This window comes from Drosophila serrata, unplaced genomic scaffold, assembly GCF_035046125.1.
Source record: "Drosophila serrata isolate PLE 108 unplaced genomic scaffold, ASM3504612v1 contig_240, whole genome shotgun sequence".
Classification (NCBI taxonomy): Eukaryota; Metazoa; Arthropoda; class Insecta; order Diptera; family Drosophilidae; genus Drosophila; species Drosophila serrata.
Genome location: NW_028257138.1, coordinates 4,497,672 through 4,512,761, shown reverse-complemented (window position 1 = coordinate 4,512,761; position 15,090 = coordinate 4,497,672). Strand labels below are relative to the sequence as shown.

The window sequence follows — 15,090 nt, the reverse complement described above, 5'->3', positions numbered from 1 at the left end:
ATAAGTAAATTGATGTACCGTGCCCTTTGCAGGGTACAATGAACATAATTGCTCTCACACGGTCTCTCCCGCTCTTTGGCTCTCTTTCTCCAAACCGGTTGCCTCTCTTGTAGGGTAAACACTTTTTTGAATCGGGTATGAAACGGCTCAGCCGAGCCGATTGCAGTTCAATGCTAATATAATGCGATTCATATTATTTCCACACAATTATTTATCAGTTATGGGCGTGTGATTTTTTCTCTTGGACTTTTATTTAACTAAGTGATTCAGTGGAACAGGCGATCCTGACAACACTAGTTAACACATAAAGAAAATTAAAAACTTCCAAGGCACCGAATAAACACCTTTTACCCTTTATTGGAATGAATCTGTTTCTGAACATTTATCGGACGGTTACAGTATACAAAATTTGTTTTTCGGGGCTTAATTTCTCAATGTCCAGTCAATAGTTCTGATGCTTTGAGTATTATGTGTCAGAAATTCGTTTTCAAAGGCTTTATAAATCAAGCAATACATGTTTTAAAGTATATTTGTAAATTTTAATCACTCTAAATGGACACTGAGTAACTGTCCCTAAGACTGTACAGACTAGGCTAGATAAAACCCTGCGAACTTAACCCTACGACGTGACTTAACCTTAACCAGAACCAGTTCTCAAAGGGCACAGCCCTCCCCTTCCTTGACACCAACATATTGCAGTCCATTCAGCAGTGGTGAATCCTCCACTCCACTGCTCTTGGTTTGATCAACGGAGATCCTGTTCGTCTCCAAAGTGTTGATCTCGATTTTGTGTATCAGGCGCTTCTGCCAGAACAGCTGGTGCGGGTACCAGAAAACCATCAGCACGCCCAGGGTAACTCCCAAGATACAGCAGATCTTGCCCACCGTTTCGAGGATCGGTCTAAGCTTCAAATAGCCCAGGAGGTCATCCGTAATGTGCACATTGTAGTCCGCCCAAATCAGTGGGAAGAAGGTCTTTCTTGAGTTTCTGTACACTCTGCAACAGTTTAAATTTACGATTATAAAGAATACAAATTCGATCTTGGCCTAGCAATATGAACCTACGATACGTGTTTGGGTTCCACTAGCAGGTTAACCATAATGCGAGCCTTGATCTCAAGCATCATGCCTGTAATGGGCTCCAACATAATGACCATCTCGTGGCGATCCTTGTCGGGCTTCATGCCCTCCACATGCTCCCCGTAGTAGGGATCGGCTTTGAAGAAATGGGGATAGGAGGCAAAGACTGGCGCTCCGTACCAGCAGGATGATATGTTCAGGAGACCGGATCTGACCTCTTGGCAGTTTTCCTGGCAGTAGCATTTGTGTTCCGGATTGTCGGTACCTGAAAATGGAGAATAAGTTAAGGATTAGTCCAAAACAACAAATGAAACTTTATTTATTCTCACCATTGGCAAAGTTACGGGCACTGCCCCTGTAGACGTATGCCTCCACGCCCTTAAAGATGGTGGTGCCGGAGTAGTCCACCTGTATCTCGCGGCACAGGTCTGGCAGGAAATATGAGATTGGCCTGCCCTTCACCAACGGAATGGGATGAAACTCCCCGGTGCTACCTCTTAGCTGGCACCGGGGACTGGCTTCCGTGAAGTTGTTGTAGCGCCATCGAGCTATTTGGCCCAACTTCTTGAAGTCATCTTGGCCCGTGTAGACGTTGTGGTGGCCATAAATTTCCATACTGCCATTGCGCTGCAATTAGTTATCAATAAGTAAATATGAATATTCATTTTAACAGCAATTATCAACATTTCCTTGGCAATCTGTAACAATCGTGTTCAATATGGGATTAATGTGAATAATTAATCTGTTAAGTACTAATTAAAATATACACTACACTACAAGATTAACTAATTAACTTACTGGATAACCGTAGCCGATTTTCTCGTAGGGAAAGTCCACCTCCGGCACTAGACTTGGTGGCACCAACTTGCTCATCTTGATCAGTGGCGTGTCAAATCCGTCAAACAACCAATCTCCGGCGCGCCGTACCATGGTGCGTTCTTTGCCATAAAAGTTTAGGGCCATGAGCATAAGGGATCGCAACATTGGACTCCATAATAGCATCTTCTGGTAGATACCCACGATGAGCACGTTGGGAGCTACAATCGGATCCGAAGGGCGTCCGGCGCTGTGTTCCGGATCGAAATCGAAGCGACTTCGACGCATATAGGACACTGTGGAGTTGTGATCATGCCACTGCACATTGACCTTTTGCATTCGCTCTGTGAAGCGATAGGGCCCAAGCTCCTCGAATCTTGGCTTCACAGTGGGATCGCTTACGCTCTCTGAATTTGTCCAGTTGAATATGTACAGGTCCACGGTTATATCCATCGACGGCGATTGCCACAGATCGGTGATAAATGCGCCCGGCTTAAGCACCATAAACCACTGGAGCACCAAGCGCTGGATCACCTCCATGTAAATCAGTGCGGTCAGGCTACAGGTGGCCAGGAGTATTCCCAGAGCACTTGTCCGCAGAATTCGATTTTTCGCAATCATAGTGACGGTCGATGAAAATCGGCTTCTGTTGGATACAACGAAATTAATTAATAATTCGATTATGATTTTAGTAAAAACCAGTGAAGGATTCATTTCCGACCCTATAAACCATATATATTATTGATCAGCACGAAGAGCTGAGTCCGCTATGTCCGGCAAAAAATTTTGTTTTGTTTAATTTAAAAGTTTTTATAAGGTAACCCCTTAATCCCCATCGTTAAAATGATCAAAAAATTTGAAAAAATGTTGTGTTTTTATAAATCTTTCCAAATCGAGATTAATGCATTTTCGGCTTGTGTGCTTAATGTACATTATTTACAACTGTTCCAATAAATAACGTTTTAGTGTAACAATCTTAGCGGCTTAAGAATTACAAATTTACATAATATTATAAAAACTGGTCTAGTTGAAATATACCGTAAATAACTAAGTCCATTGAATAATATTTGTTAAAGTCAAGATTGCTAGCTTGCATTTAATTTCCCATGCAAATTAAGTTGTATACTTTTGTTCCGACCAGGATATATGTAAACTAATTTATAGACAATTTATGAGGTGACTGATTTCAGTTGTTTTTAATTAAGCATTTGTATTTAATTTAACCATTTCTAAGCAACAAGGCTTGAAGGGAATGAAAGTACATTGTACAACAGAATCATTTAAGCTTTTTTTTAGTTTTGAGTGGTATTTTACAGGTGCAAGTATTTATCTGGTATTTATTCGAATTGACGTCATATAGAGAGAAAGTGGTTGTGGTGTAGCTAGTGGTGTTAAAGGTTATATAAATCCATGTATAAATGTCTGAAACCTGATCTATCTATTTAAGACTATAACTTATCATACATGAATGGTGGTTAGTACTTTTCCTTAGTTTTTGAATGAAAACCTATGTTGCAGTTTAGTCCAAATTCTGTGATCTTCAGTTATATTATTTTAATTATCAGACTTAGGTGTTTTTTGAAAACTCACTTGGTTTTTGGGGTCTTTGCTCGTCGTTTCTCAGCGATTCTGTTGAGGAGTACAGCTGGGCGTCTGAATTCTCACTCCCACTTCCTTATGCTGCCTGATCTGGCTCTGATCCGAGTCCAAGCCCGCGACTTAGGTTGGAGGTTATCGGGCAACTCTGATAATAAAAATGCAGTGCCACTTGCAAATATTCCCGCAGAATCACTTCTTAAGCTTCTCGAGTATCACTGCTAACTATTTATATTTAATTCACTTTCGATCCTGACTAGTTCAGTGGACGACGGTATGGAGTTGAAGCGTTCGTAGTTATTGGTCTGGTAGTTACAATCGAACCGCTTCGAATGCCGTCTTGATAACGACTGAGCTGTCGATAGGAAAATATATTTTTTCAATGCGGGAAGACGGCTATATAGAACAGAGAGAATAAATAAACATAAATGCCGGAATAAAGTGATACCGAGCCTGAAAAAGCCTTAATTTATACACTGAAAAATGTAACAGATGTTATTACAGGTAACAATCTAAAAATTTCAACAATTGGGGAAATTCAATATTGGAAAGACCTGTAAAATATCTCTCTCTAATAAAACTTTCACGATCAAAACACGATGATATCATATGAATTATGGAAGCAATTAATACGATTGACTAGGAGAAAAAGGGTTAAGTTGGAAGGCTTTTATTGGTCAATAAATAATAAGTCTTGAAATAATATCTTTCAGTGAACTTCAGTTGTCGAATCGTTTAGTGTGTAAGTGTAACACCCCGGTTCAATAGCTCCATATTCTCGGGTTATCATTCGACGACTCTGTGCGTGGCTATTATCCCATAATTCCCCAAATCAAGTGCTCTACGAGTACTAAAAATTAAACTTTAACCTGAGATTTACAATTTTCCAAAGTATTTCCTCGTTTTTTTGTTTTTTTTTTTTGGGTTGATAACTTGTTATAATGTCCAGACCTCAATTCCCAATCGTCTGCTGCAATTGGCGATGGCTCAGGGTGATAAGAAGGTAAGGCGGCCTTACAGCCAAAAATGAAGAAGGCTGCTTTCATGTAATAAACGACTGCCTCTTATCAGCGTGAAATATATGACAGTACAAAGAAAACGTTGATTTTTGGACAGGAAAAGCCCCTATTACCGATTTTAAAGATCAAATCGGGGCTTGTATGTCAAGAACCTTTAAAGTTGAAAGATCTTATCGGTCATTGTTACACTTATTTACTAATCGAAAGTAAAAAGTTGAAATTCAATCTATCAGAAAACTCACAATAATTGTCATGTTGATTGGTATTTCAAAGAATTATAATTAAATAGATTTAATTATAATAAATTATTTCGATAATATTTATATCAGCAACAGGTTTAAAATGGTTAAATGAATGCAATGAAATTTAAACTATTGTATGAAGTTTGTGTTCATATGTATGTATATGATGTAATGTATGAATATTTATTGATATTTATCGCTGTAATCTGATTTGCAAACTGTCATTATAGGGCAATTGATTTTCTTTGATATTTAAGATGATATATATTTTTATTAATTGATATTGAAAGCATACACATATTTGAAATAAGGGTTGGTACAGTACATTTTTAATGAATTATTCCAACGAAGAGAATTGTTCTTCTTCCATTTAAATTTACTGGACTTAGGAGACTACATTGAGTGTACCACAAAAAGTGTGGTTTAAACCACAGCTAATCTTCTTAGCTAAGTTATTCACCCGGAAAGTACTATAAAATTATTTTTTAATTTCAAAATCCTATATGCATATCTCGTATATATCCAGGCAAATATTTATTCACCGAGAGATGTTAATGGGCAGTTAAACAGCGTGATAAATGCTATATTTATATTTAAAAGTTTACATTATCTGGCAGCTTTCGCGTCAGCTGGCTGCCTGCAGTATAATACCAAAAAATACAAAAATCAACTACGGTCATACTGCTCTTTGGGGGCGGAAAAATAAATAAAGAAACTAAACGGCGGCGCGAGCTATAAAAGCGAAACGCAGCCTCAGATTTCAATTCAGACGCGCACATCCAAGCGAGTGATAGTAACTCTCGAGTTACAGTGAAACCAAGCCAAGTGATCAAACGCAAACAACAAGTGGGAAACCAGGATACCTGCCGGCTTCTTGCATAACAATTGAATACTCACAACAAATCCAAACAAAATGCAATCCATGGCCAGGCAATCGGCGCGAGCCCTTCCTCAGATGGGCAAGCAAGGTGTGTGTTGTTGTGTGTGCTTAGAGTGTCCCCTGTGCGCGGTGCGCTAACGGTCTATTTTCGCCTTTCCGAGCAGTAAGCTACCTGTCGACGAGCAGCGCCTGGCGTGCAGCCTCCGTGGGCGGCAACGATATGGTGGTGGAGATCAAGGAACCCAAGACGACACCCTCGCAGAAGCTGATGGCCTTTCAGAAGAAGCTGCGTGCCAAGACGCCGCTGGGCAAGCTGGACGAGTTCTCGCGCCATCCCTACCAGGAGAAGGAGCCCCTCAAGCCGTGGCCCAACCAGACGAATCCGTACACGGGCGAGATCGGCGGACCGTCCGGACCCGAGCCAACGCGCTATGGCGACTGGGAGCGCAAGGGTCGTGTCTCTGATTTCTAGTTTCCCAAAGAGTTCCTTAGCTAGTACTTAGGCTGTTATTTAAATGCTACCCACTAAGACTTGAAAGCGAAAAAGCAACATAAACATGTATACTTATAGTGTTAAAAAAAGAAATACAGAATATTTTTAAAGTAAAATCGACATTTGAATTTACATGAACTCTTGGCTGAACCGATATTAGCAAAGAAATCTGTTTGATTTGCATACTTGGTCTTCCCATTAGTTTGCCTGGAGTGCTTTCAATTAAATTAAATTGCTTCAGTAATTGTTTGTAGGGACTTTGTCCCTTAAACAGATTGATTTAAATATGATTTACGTTCTCTATAACAACTCTCATCAATTGATATTATAATCCCCAAGGAATATATATATGTATGTACCTTTATTGCATCATGTATAAATATTAACCCACCTTGTGACTTGTGCTAATGCTGCTCCTGCTCCAGAAGCTCGGTGAGCAAGTGCTCGCTGACTTGCCACAGCTGCTGTTGCAGTGTGGCGCTCCTGGACAGCTTGCTGGGCTCGCAGAAGAAACAATTGTTAAAGTACAGTCCGGACAGACCCGTCAGCTCATTGGCTGTGGCGCAGTAAATGCTGGTGGCGGCCGCTTGTTGCTAATGGAGAAGCGAAATGGGGTAAATAATTAGTGAAGGGTCGCACCAAAAAGGGGGGAGAGAAAAACACCCACCAGGGACTTGGTAAAGGGACGCACTAAGGCGAACAGCAGCCGGTAGAACCAATAGTTTCGCGAGAGATCGGTGGATACCATATTGCCGGGATGCACGCTGAACACAGAGATACCTCGCTGTTTCCAGCGCTGGGAAAGGGAGGGTTTCAAGTAAATCAATCCGATTTGAGACCAGATTTGGTCTTGGCTCTCACCTGGGCCAGTTCCTGGGCGAACAGGACATTGCACAGCTTGGCATTATTGTAGGCCATCATGCTCCAGTACTTCTCCGGTGGCGGCGACAGATGATGCACCGCCAGATTCTCCACGGGGAGATTGGCAAATCTAAAAGGAAATAGTGGATGTGGAGTTCTGTGATTATTGTACGTCGCATTTTCCTTTTTCCCCTCCCCGCCCCGTCCCACTTCTTTGCCATATACACACACTGAACCCACTGGACTTTGCCCCCGCCTCGGTCGACAATCGCAAAACGAGTCTTGATTGGCATTGGCGCTGGCATAGCCGGCGTTTAGCGCTCTTCATTAATGGGATCCAGATTCAAGAGGAACAAAAACATAGCATCAGTGCAGTACTATGACTAAGACGGTGCGGACAATGGGACACAACAAGTGGTGGCAGTCGAAACAAAAGCCAGACAATAAACAAGGACACTCGGAAATGAATACTGAACTCTGTCGGGTTGAGACCCTATATTTGCCCTCCCGCCGCGACAAACAAGGTGAAGCCCCTCTTAAACTTGGTCACGTGTAGCGCATGCGCGGGTCGCATACTCCCCGAGGATTCGGAGGAGCCGCAACATGACAACGTTTCTACAGCACCTCGCGCACATTTTGGACTTTGGATTTGTTTTCATTTCGAGTATGTGGAGTCTATCTGCGCTCGGCTTGTGGGCGATGTAAAAATAACGTCGCAAAATGTATGCAAATTCAGTTTTATTTATAGTCTATGGGCCGTTCTCGGCATCCATGATAAATAGTAGAACCCGTCTCCGTCCCATTGTCGTGGCTCTTACATATGTTGTGGTAGGCACTACTGGCTGCCTGTAATCTGGTCTGAATAAATACTTTTTTAAATTAATAACGACACAAGGAACATAGCTGGTTCTTATGCAGTTGAGGAATTTTTCTATAAAAAATTGAATTAATTCATAATCATTTAATCATTAATCATTTAAAGTAGTTATTAGAGGTATTCAAGAGGAAATACCAATTTAAATAAATATGTACTATTAAAAAGTAAGGGTAATCTGCTTCAGACATCCCTACAAAAATCATTTCACCTTCCAATTGCCTTATCTTAAACTTATGCTAAATTTCATAATGTTTTTGAATAAAATATTATGTAAATAGTTTAGCATTTCATCATTTTATAATTCTAGTGAATTATTTATTTATTTCTAAATGACTTGAAAACTGCTAATTTGTATAGAACTCTTTTCTTTAGTGCTTTGCAATGAATAAATTTGAGTAAATTACAAATTTCTGCAAGTTGGTGGGAATAAATAAGATAATTTGAATTGCACAAAGCACCAAATCTGTTTATTTACCCTTCGAAAGTGATTATCAGTTAGCACCTAAGGCCGATTGCTTTGCGTTTGACCCCAATGGGAATTGAGCGCAATTCATCATCACAGATACAATATCTTGAACTGGAACGCACTGTGTTTGGTGGCATACATGACTATCTGCGAGTACTCCGCCGAGTGGCGCACGAGACTCTCTGTGGCACGATCGCCAGGCTGAGCAAGATATCTGTGTATGTATGTACTCGCTCTGTGAAGCCGAAAAAGTTGTACGTGCTGGAAAAAACGAACGCAGCAGATACAAAATAAAAGCAACTACATGAAATCCATTTTGGTTCAATTTGGCTTCATGCTTCTTCCGAAGCTTCACGCGACCAGTTTGCCAGATGATTTATCTCCGACAGCTCGCACAGTGGGTCAGCCGTTCCCCCAAATTAATTAAACTAATCTAATTAAGCTAGTTAGCTGTGATTACCGCAATTGAGGGGGGTCTATTTTTACCAGCATCAGGTATCTGCTGCCTTTGTCTCGTAAATTTATAAAGCAGATATGGGTCTGATTCACTAAAAGAATATCACATTGGGTTTCTCAGGAGGTTAATATTTACATCAAATATATGCGCAATATTATAATTAATTTCATTACAATAAATATGGCAATATATTTATTGCAAAATTTTCTAAAATTTACATAGAAAAAACGAGTTTATACGTTGGCCCACTGTGCTTTACGTCTGCACGTGAGGCTGATTGTTTTTGTGTACAAATCAGTGAGGAAGGCATACAGATCGAGGGCCTAAAGGGAGTGTGGTAAGGGGTTTCGGTTTTGATAATACAATCACAGCTGTGTCAGCGCCATAGTTCTTATGGTTTTTTGATGGGCCTTTGTTTACGAGTGCGCAGCACTAAATGTAAACGAATCCGTCTCTGGTTGGGGAGAAAATATATGTATATTTTCCAAGCTGAGTTCAACTACGCTTTGCCTTGAGAAAATAAACAATGAATTGTAAACAAAACCGCACGAGATGTACGACAAACAGAAATAATTTTGGAAGACGACGCTACACTAGCCGGCATGGCTGGGCGAGAAATATGCATAGTTATTTCTGGCCGCGCCATGAATAGTTTGGCCCCAAAGCGCGAATAGAAACCGGTCGGTCCAAAGTCCACAATGTGGAGGCAGAAAAGTGCAATCAACTCGCAAGTAAATAAAAAGCACAAACTTGGAATGCCAGACATGAATTTCTAATTGGAGATAGCGACTAGGAAATATCCACTATTTCTTGTGAAGAGTTTGTAATCATCTCGCTTTTAAACCATTTAGAAAACGAATTAAATTTATATATTGGGAATCAATTTAAAAACAATAATTAAATGCCATTTCATGTTTTGCGCAAACAAATTAATTGTGGTCAAGTGATTTGACCCAATTTACGAATAAATGGCACTTTGAACCTTTGATAGTATTCAGAGTGTGTTCAAACCAGCTTATCGCACCTATTTATATACTCTTCTTATTAAGTTTAAATTTCAAAAGCTAGATATGTTTATCACAAATTAAATATTGCGTATTTGCAAGACTCTAAACATCATCCTATACAAATACCGGTTGCATTAATGGTAACTGCTTACCGGCAAAAAATAAAAGTTTGGAACTTCAAACTAGATTTACAGTGCAGGCAATAAAAAGTGGATCTACTTGGATTGTTGTCATTTAAATTAACTTTCTGTGGGAATCTTCAGAATTAGTATTCCTTATTATAAAATGTTTAATATGTAAGAAATATAAAATGTTAAGGGTGCAACAGAATTGCTTGGTTAAGAATATCATCTAGATATTTACTACACAATTTTTTGATTCTCCCCCATTTGTTTACGTGCCCTAATACTGAAATTCCAATTTACCTGTGCGATTCAGATGACAGAACCACAATTCGTGTTTTATAATCAAACAGCGTCTCCAGTTGCAATGTAAGGTAGAAATGGGACAGGTGCGAGACCTGGAATGTGGTTTCTAGACCATCAACGGTCTTGGTGTAGGGCAGTGCAAATACTCCGGCATTCAGTATTAGATAATCAATGTGGCTTTAGATAAGAGGTTTAATTATTATTTCCAATTATTAATTGTGGATAGTCAAAGGCTTACTTTACGCTCTGCTTGATTTCCCTAACGAATTGCTGAACGGAACGCAAGGAGCTCAAATCTAGGGCAGCACAACGACAGCGGGCACGGGCTGCCGGTCGCTCCTGGGCAATGCGTTCTATGGCGGCCTCTGCAGAGCTTCTGTTCCGGCAGGCAAAGATGATCTCACAGCCGTGCTGAGCCAATGATCGAGCCGTTTCAAAGCCAATGCCACAGTTGGCGCCCGTGATGAGAGCCGTTCGGCCGTGCAGATCCTTGCCGTGTAACACCTGCAGGGCGGTGGAGCAGGAATCAAAGCGCTGCCGCACCTGGGCCACATTCTGCGTTGGCTCCTCCGCGGCAAAGGCCAAGCGGGGATCGACATTCGTCCGCTGTTGCGTCTCCTTGTTGAGGAACATGAACCGCTTGCTCTGCTCGTCGTAATACTTCTGCCAGCCCAAGGGCAGCTCACCGGTTATGCGTTTGGAGCGACCTGTGCGCGGGTGCGTCCACTGCGATGTCTTACTCTGTTGGCTAATGCGAAAAAAAAACCTAATTAATGGCTGTTTTTATTACTGTACCTTACTTTTGCTTACTTCACATAGCAAACAGTGCCGTCGTCGGTCGCCCTCTCCTCCCAGCCGGGTGGAAGCTCATCCTCGCTGTCTGTGTCGGGTAGAGATATCATTTTACAGTGGAATTGACATTAATTAATTCAGAGTTTAATGCAAAATTAACTTTTGCAAGGAACAAACAAAACAATAGAGATGGGATATTATCGATGTCACTATACATCGATACAAACAGTATACATCGATATTTATTGTACAATTTCAGTTGGTATTGATATTGGCGTTGCCAGACTGTGTGTGCGGAAAACCGACTGCTTGTCTTGCCTTTCCTTGTTTTGAATTTGAATTTAAATTGATTCTATTTTAGAAACCGTTAAAGCTTAAAACTGTTTATATTTTCAACAGATTAAAGCCAAATTAGTTTTATTTAACATTAAAAAATTAAAACGGAAGGCTTCTAAGTTCAACATACATTTTTTAACAGTAAATCCAAATTTCCCAGGAATTGAAGCAGATTAGTCTTTTATATCAGACTATATACTAATTAAATAATAAGATTCCAGGTGGTTGTACTATATTGTTATTATGATTTAATTAATTTGCATCATTTAAAATGATTAATGAACTTCCTAACTAGAGTCAACGAACTAAGGAACTAGAACTTAACTAATAAGAATTATGCTAATTGTTAAAATGCCGCCGGTGGCTCATTAATGATGCCGTAGAAGAGCACCAGCTTGGTGGGATCGTGACGCACTAGCACCATGAAGGGAGTGTCCACCCGGAAGATCACATCCGGGCCGGATTTCTTTAGATACGTGACGGTGGCTGCCGCCGCCTCTGTTCCCTGCTCGTTGACATTGAAGTCCACCTTGTGGACAATGTCGTCCACAACCAGATCGGAGTGTGCTCCACCTGGTGCCTTCCGCTGGGCCTCCAGATTCTGGAGGCTGTTGCCGCCCAGAGAATTCGTGGTGGCGGCTCGTTGATGACCTGAAGTCCGAGTCTCATGTGAGGCGATCAGGGAAAGATCGTTTTCCACGGTGCTAAAGATTCCGCGCAGGCCCATGTTCTGCATCATAGTCTTCAGGTTGACGGACTCGGTGAGGTGCATTTTGGGTATGGCCACGATGGCCGATCTCCGGTACATCCTGCTGATGAGCTCCTCGATCCTTTCGGGCAACAAGCGCCTCTGCAGTGCCATTAACTCAACCGTGGAGGACTTCAGTGGCTGGATGATGTACATGGTGCTCAGGTTTCCCCTGTAGGGCAGTCCAATTATCCGGCAGCCCAACTGTTCATCCTCGTGATACGGGAAGGTGCCACCAGTGGCCATCAGCTTCACCCTCACCACCGGCTGCGTACCCTCGCCGTTCGGATAGAAGTTTTCCGGTCGCGTGGCCGACTCGATGAAGTCCGTCTCCCAGAAGCCCTTGAAGTACAGGGCGTTGGCCAGGATCATCCTCGTGCTCTGCGGGATCTCGCTGGCAATGATGTTCTCGATGTGACCTCCGGTGTGCTTTGCCACCCAGGAGTTAATTTTGAACCTGGCCGTGGCCGGGCTGCCCTCGAAGTCCTGCACCTCCAGCTCGGCTCCGTACAGCTCGGTGAGCACCTGCCTGTAATTGTCACAAAGTAGAAAGCATGAGTAACTGAGAGTAGAGAGTTACCTATTTGGCATGCAAACAATGTTGGATACGAGAAGTGAGGTAGTCTATGGGAAACTTATGTACTTGGGGGCTATCCATGGTATTGAATCCCAAATAGATCGCTGAGCATTATGAGTAAATAGGAGTGCCCCAGAAGTGGCTTAACAATCGATTCTTTCCAAAAGTATGCCGCAAAATTTTAAACTATGGAATATTCTCCTGATATTTCTATTTAATTTCAATAGTATTTAACGTTACTAACAAGCTCAGTTCCTTATTTATTTTATATAAGAACAAGTTTAACGATCGCTTTCGGGTTTTCTGAATTTGAACTCGCAAAACTGATAAGAAAAGCTTTTTATAAACTTTGCGATTTCAGTTTCAGGGTCAATATTTAAATTGTATAATAATTGGATTACCGAGCTTATCTTGTTTCAAATCCGCTTTTCAAATTAATTCCGGTTCCGGTTACAGAACAATGTAAATAAGATTTCTCATAGTCATTTTGAACGATTAATTTAATTAACCCTTTAAACACAAATCATAAGTATTTTAGAATGATTCCTCGATTGGGAAATTCTTTCTGATTCTCAATTAAAGACTAAGTTGGCAAATCTTCTCAAACAGCAAAAATAGTACAAAAAATATTATAGATTTTAAAGCAATAGTATTTTCACACCTACTTTTGATTTAATACTGATGATAACCAGGAATTTAACAACTACCTTGCTTCACCTTGCTCTTAGAAAAATAAATATTAAAAAGAAATCAAGGAATGATAGTTCCTTATTTCTTTAGGTGTAACCCCTCAAGGAGACCAGCAATCGTCTGGCATTTCCCAGCGCCCATCTCCAACCTGATCTCTCGCTTTAGATCCAGTTTGCACTCAAATTACCCGCACCTCAGAGAGGAGCAAAGCTTACCTATAGTCAGGGTTGAGCGTAAAGCCGGTGGCGGTGAATAATCCATTGGCCAGGTGCACCTCATGGGCTCCCGGTCGCTGGGACTTGCGGTTCGCGCGCATCGGACTTGTGGCCCGCCAGTTGGTCAGGGGACGACCGGCGGTAACCTGATCCAGGGTGGGCTGCTGCAGGTCGCGCAGCATCAGGCCAAACTGTTGGTGCAACTTGTTGGTGTCCGTGATTCCAAAGACCGAGGACAGCTCAAGGTATGTGTTTCCCTTGGCGCCCAGATAGAGGAGCGCCAGCGAATGGACAATGCTCAGCGGCGAGAAGATCTCGGTTTTCCTCTGACCCATATGCCGTCCCAAGTTGTAAGCGAACTGCAGAACAGACTGCGATATCTGCTCCGAGGTAGCCAGGTCGACGTGTGTAGCTCCAAGTCCAGAACCGATGGGGTAAGGTTGCTTGATGGCGCTGGCTCCGAAGCGGGAATTGACGGGATCGCTCTGGCTGGCAAAGGCGCTTACAAGGCCCGGTGACTCCAGGGGCGCAAGTGTGGGCAGGGGCACGTGATGAGGCTGCTCCGGATGCAGCTCCGATTGCTGTATAGATGGTAGCACCTGCACCTGCGACGGCTGTGCCTCCTGTGGCATCCGCTGTTGCTCCTCGCGCTGCCTCTTCTCCTCGATCAGGCGGTTCACATAGGCCATAGTCTCTGGCGTTCTGATATCATCCCGAAACAGTTCCGACTGGCAGCACACCGCGCTCAGCGACAGGAAGGCCAGAATCAAGCCCCACATTTTGTAACAATTCACTTATAATCTTGAACGCACACGGAACCACTTTTATATAGCTTTAAATCTATATATACATATATATTCTATATGTGTATATATGTTCCTCTTCGATCGGGTTAACCGCAATGTGTCCGTTCGAGTTGCTAAAACCAAACTGAGCTGGAGCTGGGCTGAGCGCGCATCTTTATAAAACTGGAATCGGAAACTCGTTATCAAGCCGCTCTCGCAGCTGATCTTGGAGAGCATTGCGACGACTCACCGGGTTTACCCGACTTTGTTTTTATTGTTTATATTGTGGCAATTGCTGCACTTGTTATTGATCTTTGAAAATCGGTACTTTCTGTAAGTGACTCTCAGCCTTCTGCGAACTCTGTGTGGAGGAAATCCGTTCCGGGGATCTCTCTTTTTTCTCTCTATGGAGCTCCGCCTTCTGACCCGTGACGTCCATGGCTCCAAGCTCGTGCTCCCCGTTTGAGTAAATATTTTAAATATTTATAAGCTGTGAGCGGTATCGGAATAAGCTATACTATATGATTTATGTTAGGTGCGTATTCTTGGCTTTGTCATTGGAAAGTTTGCTAAAGGTGGCTGTTTTCAACTGTGATAAAGCTGGGGATCTCCCTTTCCTAGGATAAGATGATCATCAGCGATGATGATGCTGGCTCCCATCCCACAAGAATCTCTGACGATTCTACCTGACTTGCATTTTTAATTAACTGGGAAATATTATGACA

General features: G+C 42.0%; 5 protein-coding genes across 9 annotated transcripts in view; 2 read left to right on the top strand and 3 right to left on the bottom strand.

Annotated features, from left to right (window-relative positions):
* Tg (Transglutaminase) overlaps positions 1-15,090 on the top strand; it is a 28,843-nt gene that overhangs the window by 689 nt on the left and 13,064 nt on the right. The window lies entirely within an intron of this gene.
* Positions 323-3,842, bottom strand: LOC110176807 (protein peste). Of its 2 annotated transcripts, none has more exons than XM_020943245.2 (5): positions 3,487-3,842; positions 1,879-2,542; positions 1,410-1,707; positions 1,066-1,345; positions 323-997 (listed from the first exon to the last, which is right to left on the bottom strand). In XM_020943245.2, the coding sequence occupies exons 2-5, from the start codon at positions 2,515-2,517 to the stop codon at positions 655-657; spliced, it is 1,560 nt and encodes a 519-aa protein (XP_020798904.2). In that variant the 5' UTR covers positions 2,518-2,542; positions 3,487-3,842; the 3' UTR covers positions 323-654. The 2 variants fall into 2 exon arrangements, with proteins under 2 accessions (XP_020798904.2, XP_086686815.1); XM_086830689.1 differs by having other exon boundaries at positions 1,062-1,345; positions 3,487-3,626.
* On the bottom strand, positions 3,739-12,312 carry Wwox (WW domain-containing oxidoreductase). Of its 4 annotated transcripts, none has more exons than XM_020943248.2 (7): positions 11,033-11,508; positions 10,461-10,970; positions 10,220-10,399; positions 6,988-7,117; positions 6,794-6,922; positions 6,518-6,719; positions 3,739-3,847 (listed from the first exon to the last, which is right to left on the bottom strand). In XM_020943248.2, the coding sequence occupies exons 1-6, from the start codon at positions 11,122-11,124 to the stop codon at positions 6,531-6,533; spliced, it is 1,230 nt and encodes a 409-aa protein (XP_020798907.2). In that variant the 5' UTR covers positions 11,125-11,508; the 3' UTR covers positions 3,739-3,847; positions 6,518-6,530. The 4 variants fall into 4 exon arrangements, with proteins under 4 accessions (XP_020798907.2, XP_086686816.1, XP_086686817.1 ...); XM_086830690.1 differs by having other exon boundaries at positions 3,757-3,888; XM_086830691.1 differs by having other exon boundaries at positions 3,770-3,842.
* Positions 5,516-6,242, top strand: Sirup (Starvation-upregulated protein). Its single transcript, XM_020943256.2, has 2 exons — positions 5,516-5,721; positions 5,798-6,242. The coding sequence occupies exons 1-2, from the start codon at positions 5,667-5,669 to the stop codon at positions 6,103-6,105; spliced, it is 363 nt and encodes a 120-aa protein (XP_020798915.1). The 5' UTR covers positions 5,516-5,666; the 3' UTR covers positions 6,106-6,242.
* Positions 11,576-14,550, bottom strand: Spn28Dc (Serpin 28Dc). The gene is made up of 2 exons (XM_020943244.2): positions 13,581-14,550; positions 11,576-12,627 (listed from the first exon to the last, which is right to left on the bottom strand). Exons 1-2 carry the CDS (start codon positions 14,357-14,359, stop codon positions 11,697-11,699), a joined length of 1,710 nt encoding a protein of 569 aa, XP_020798903.2. The 5' UTR covers positions 14,360-14,550; the 3' UTR covers positions 11,576-11,696.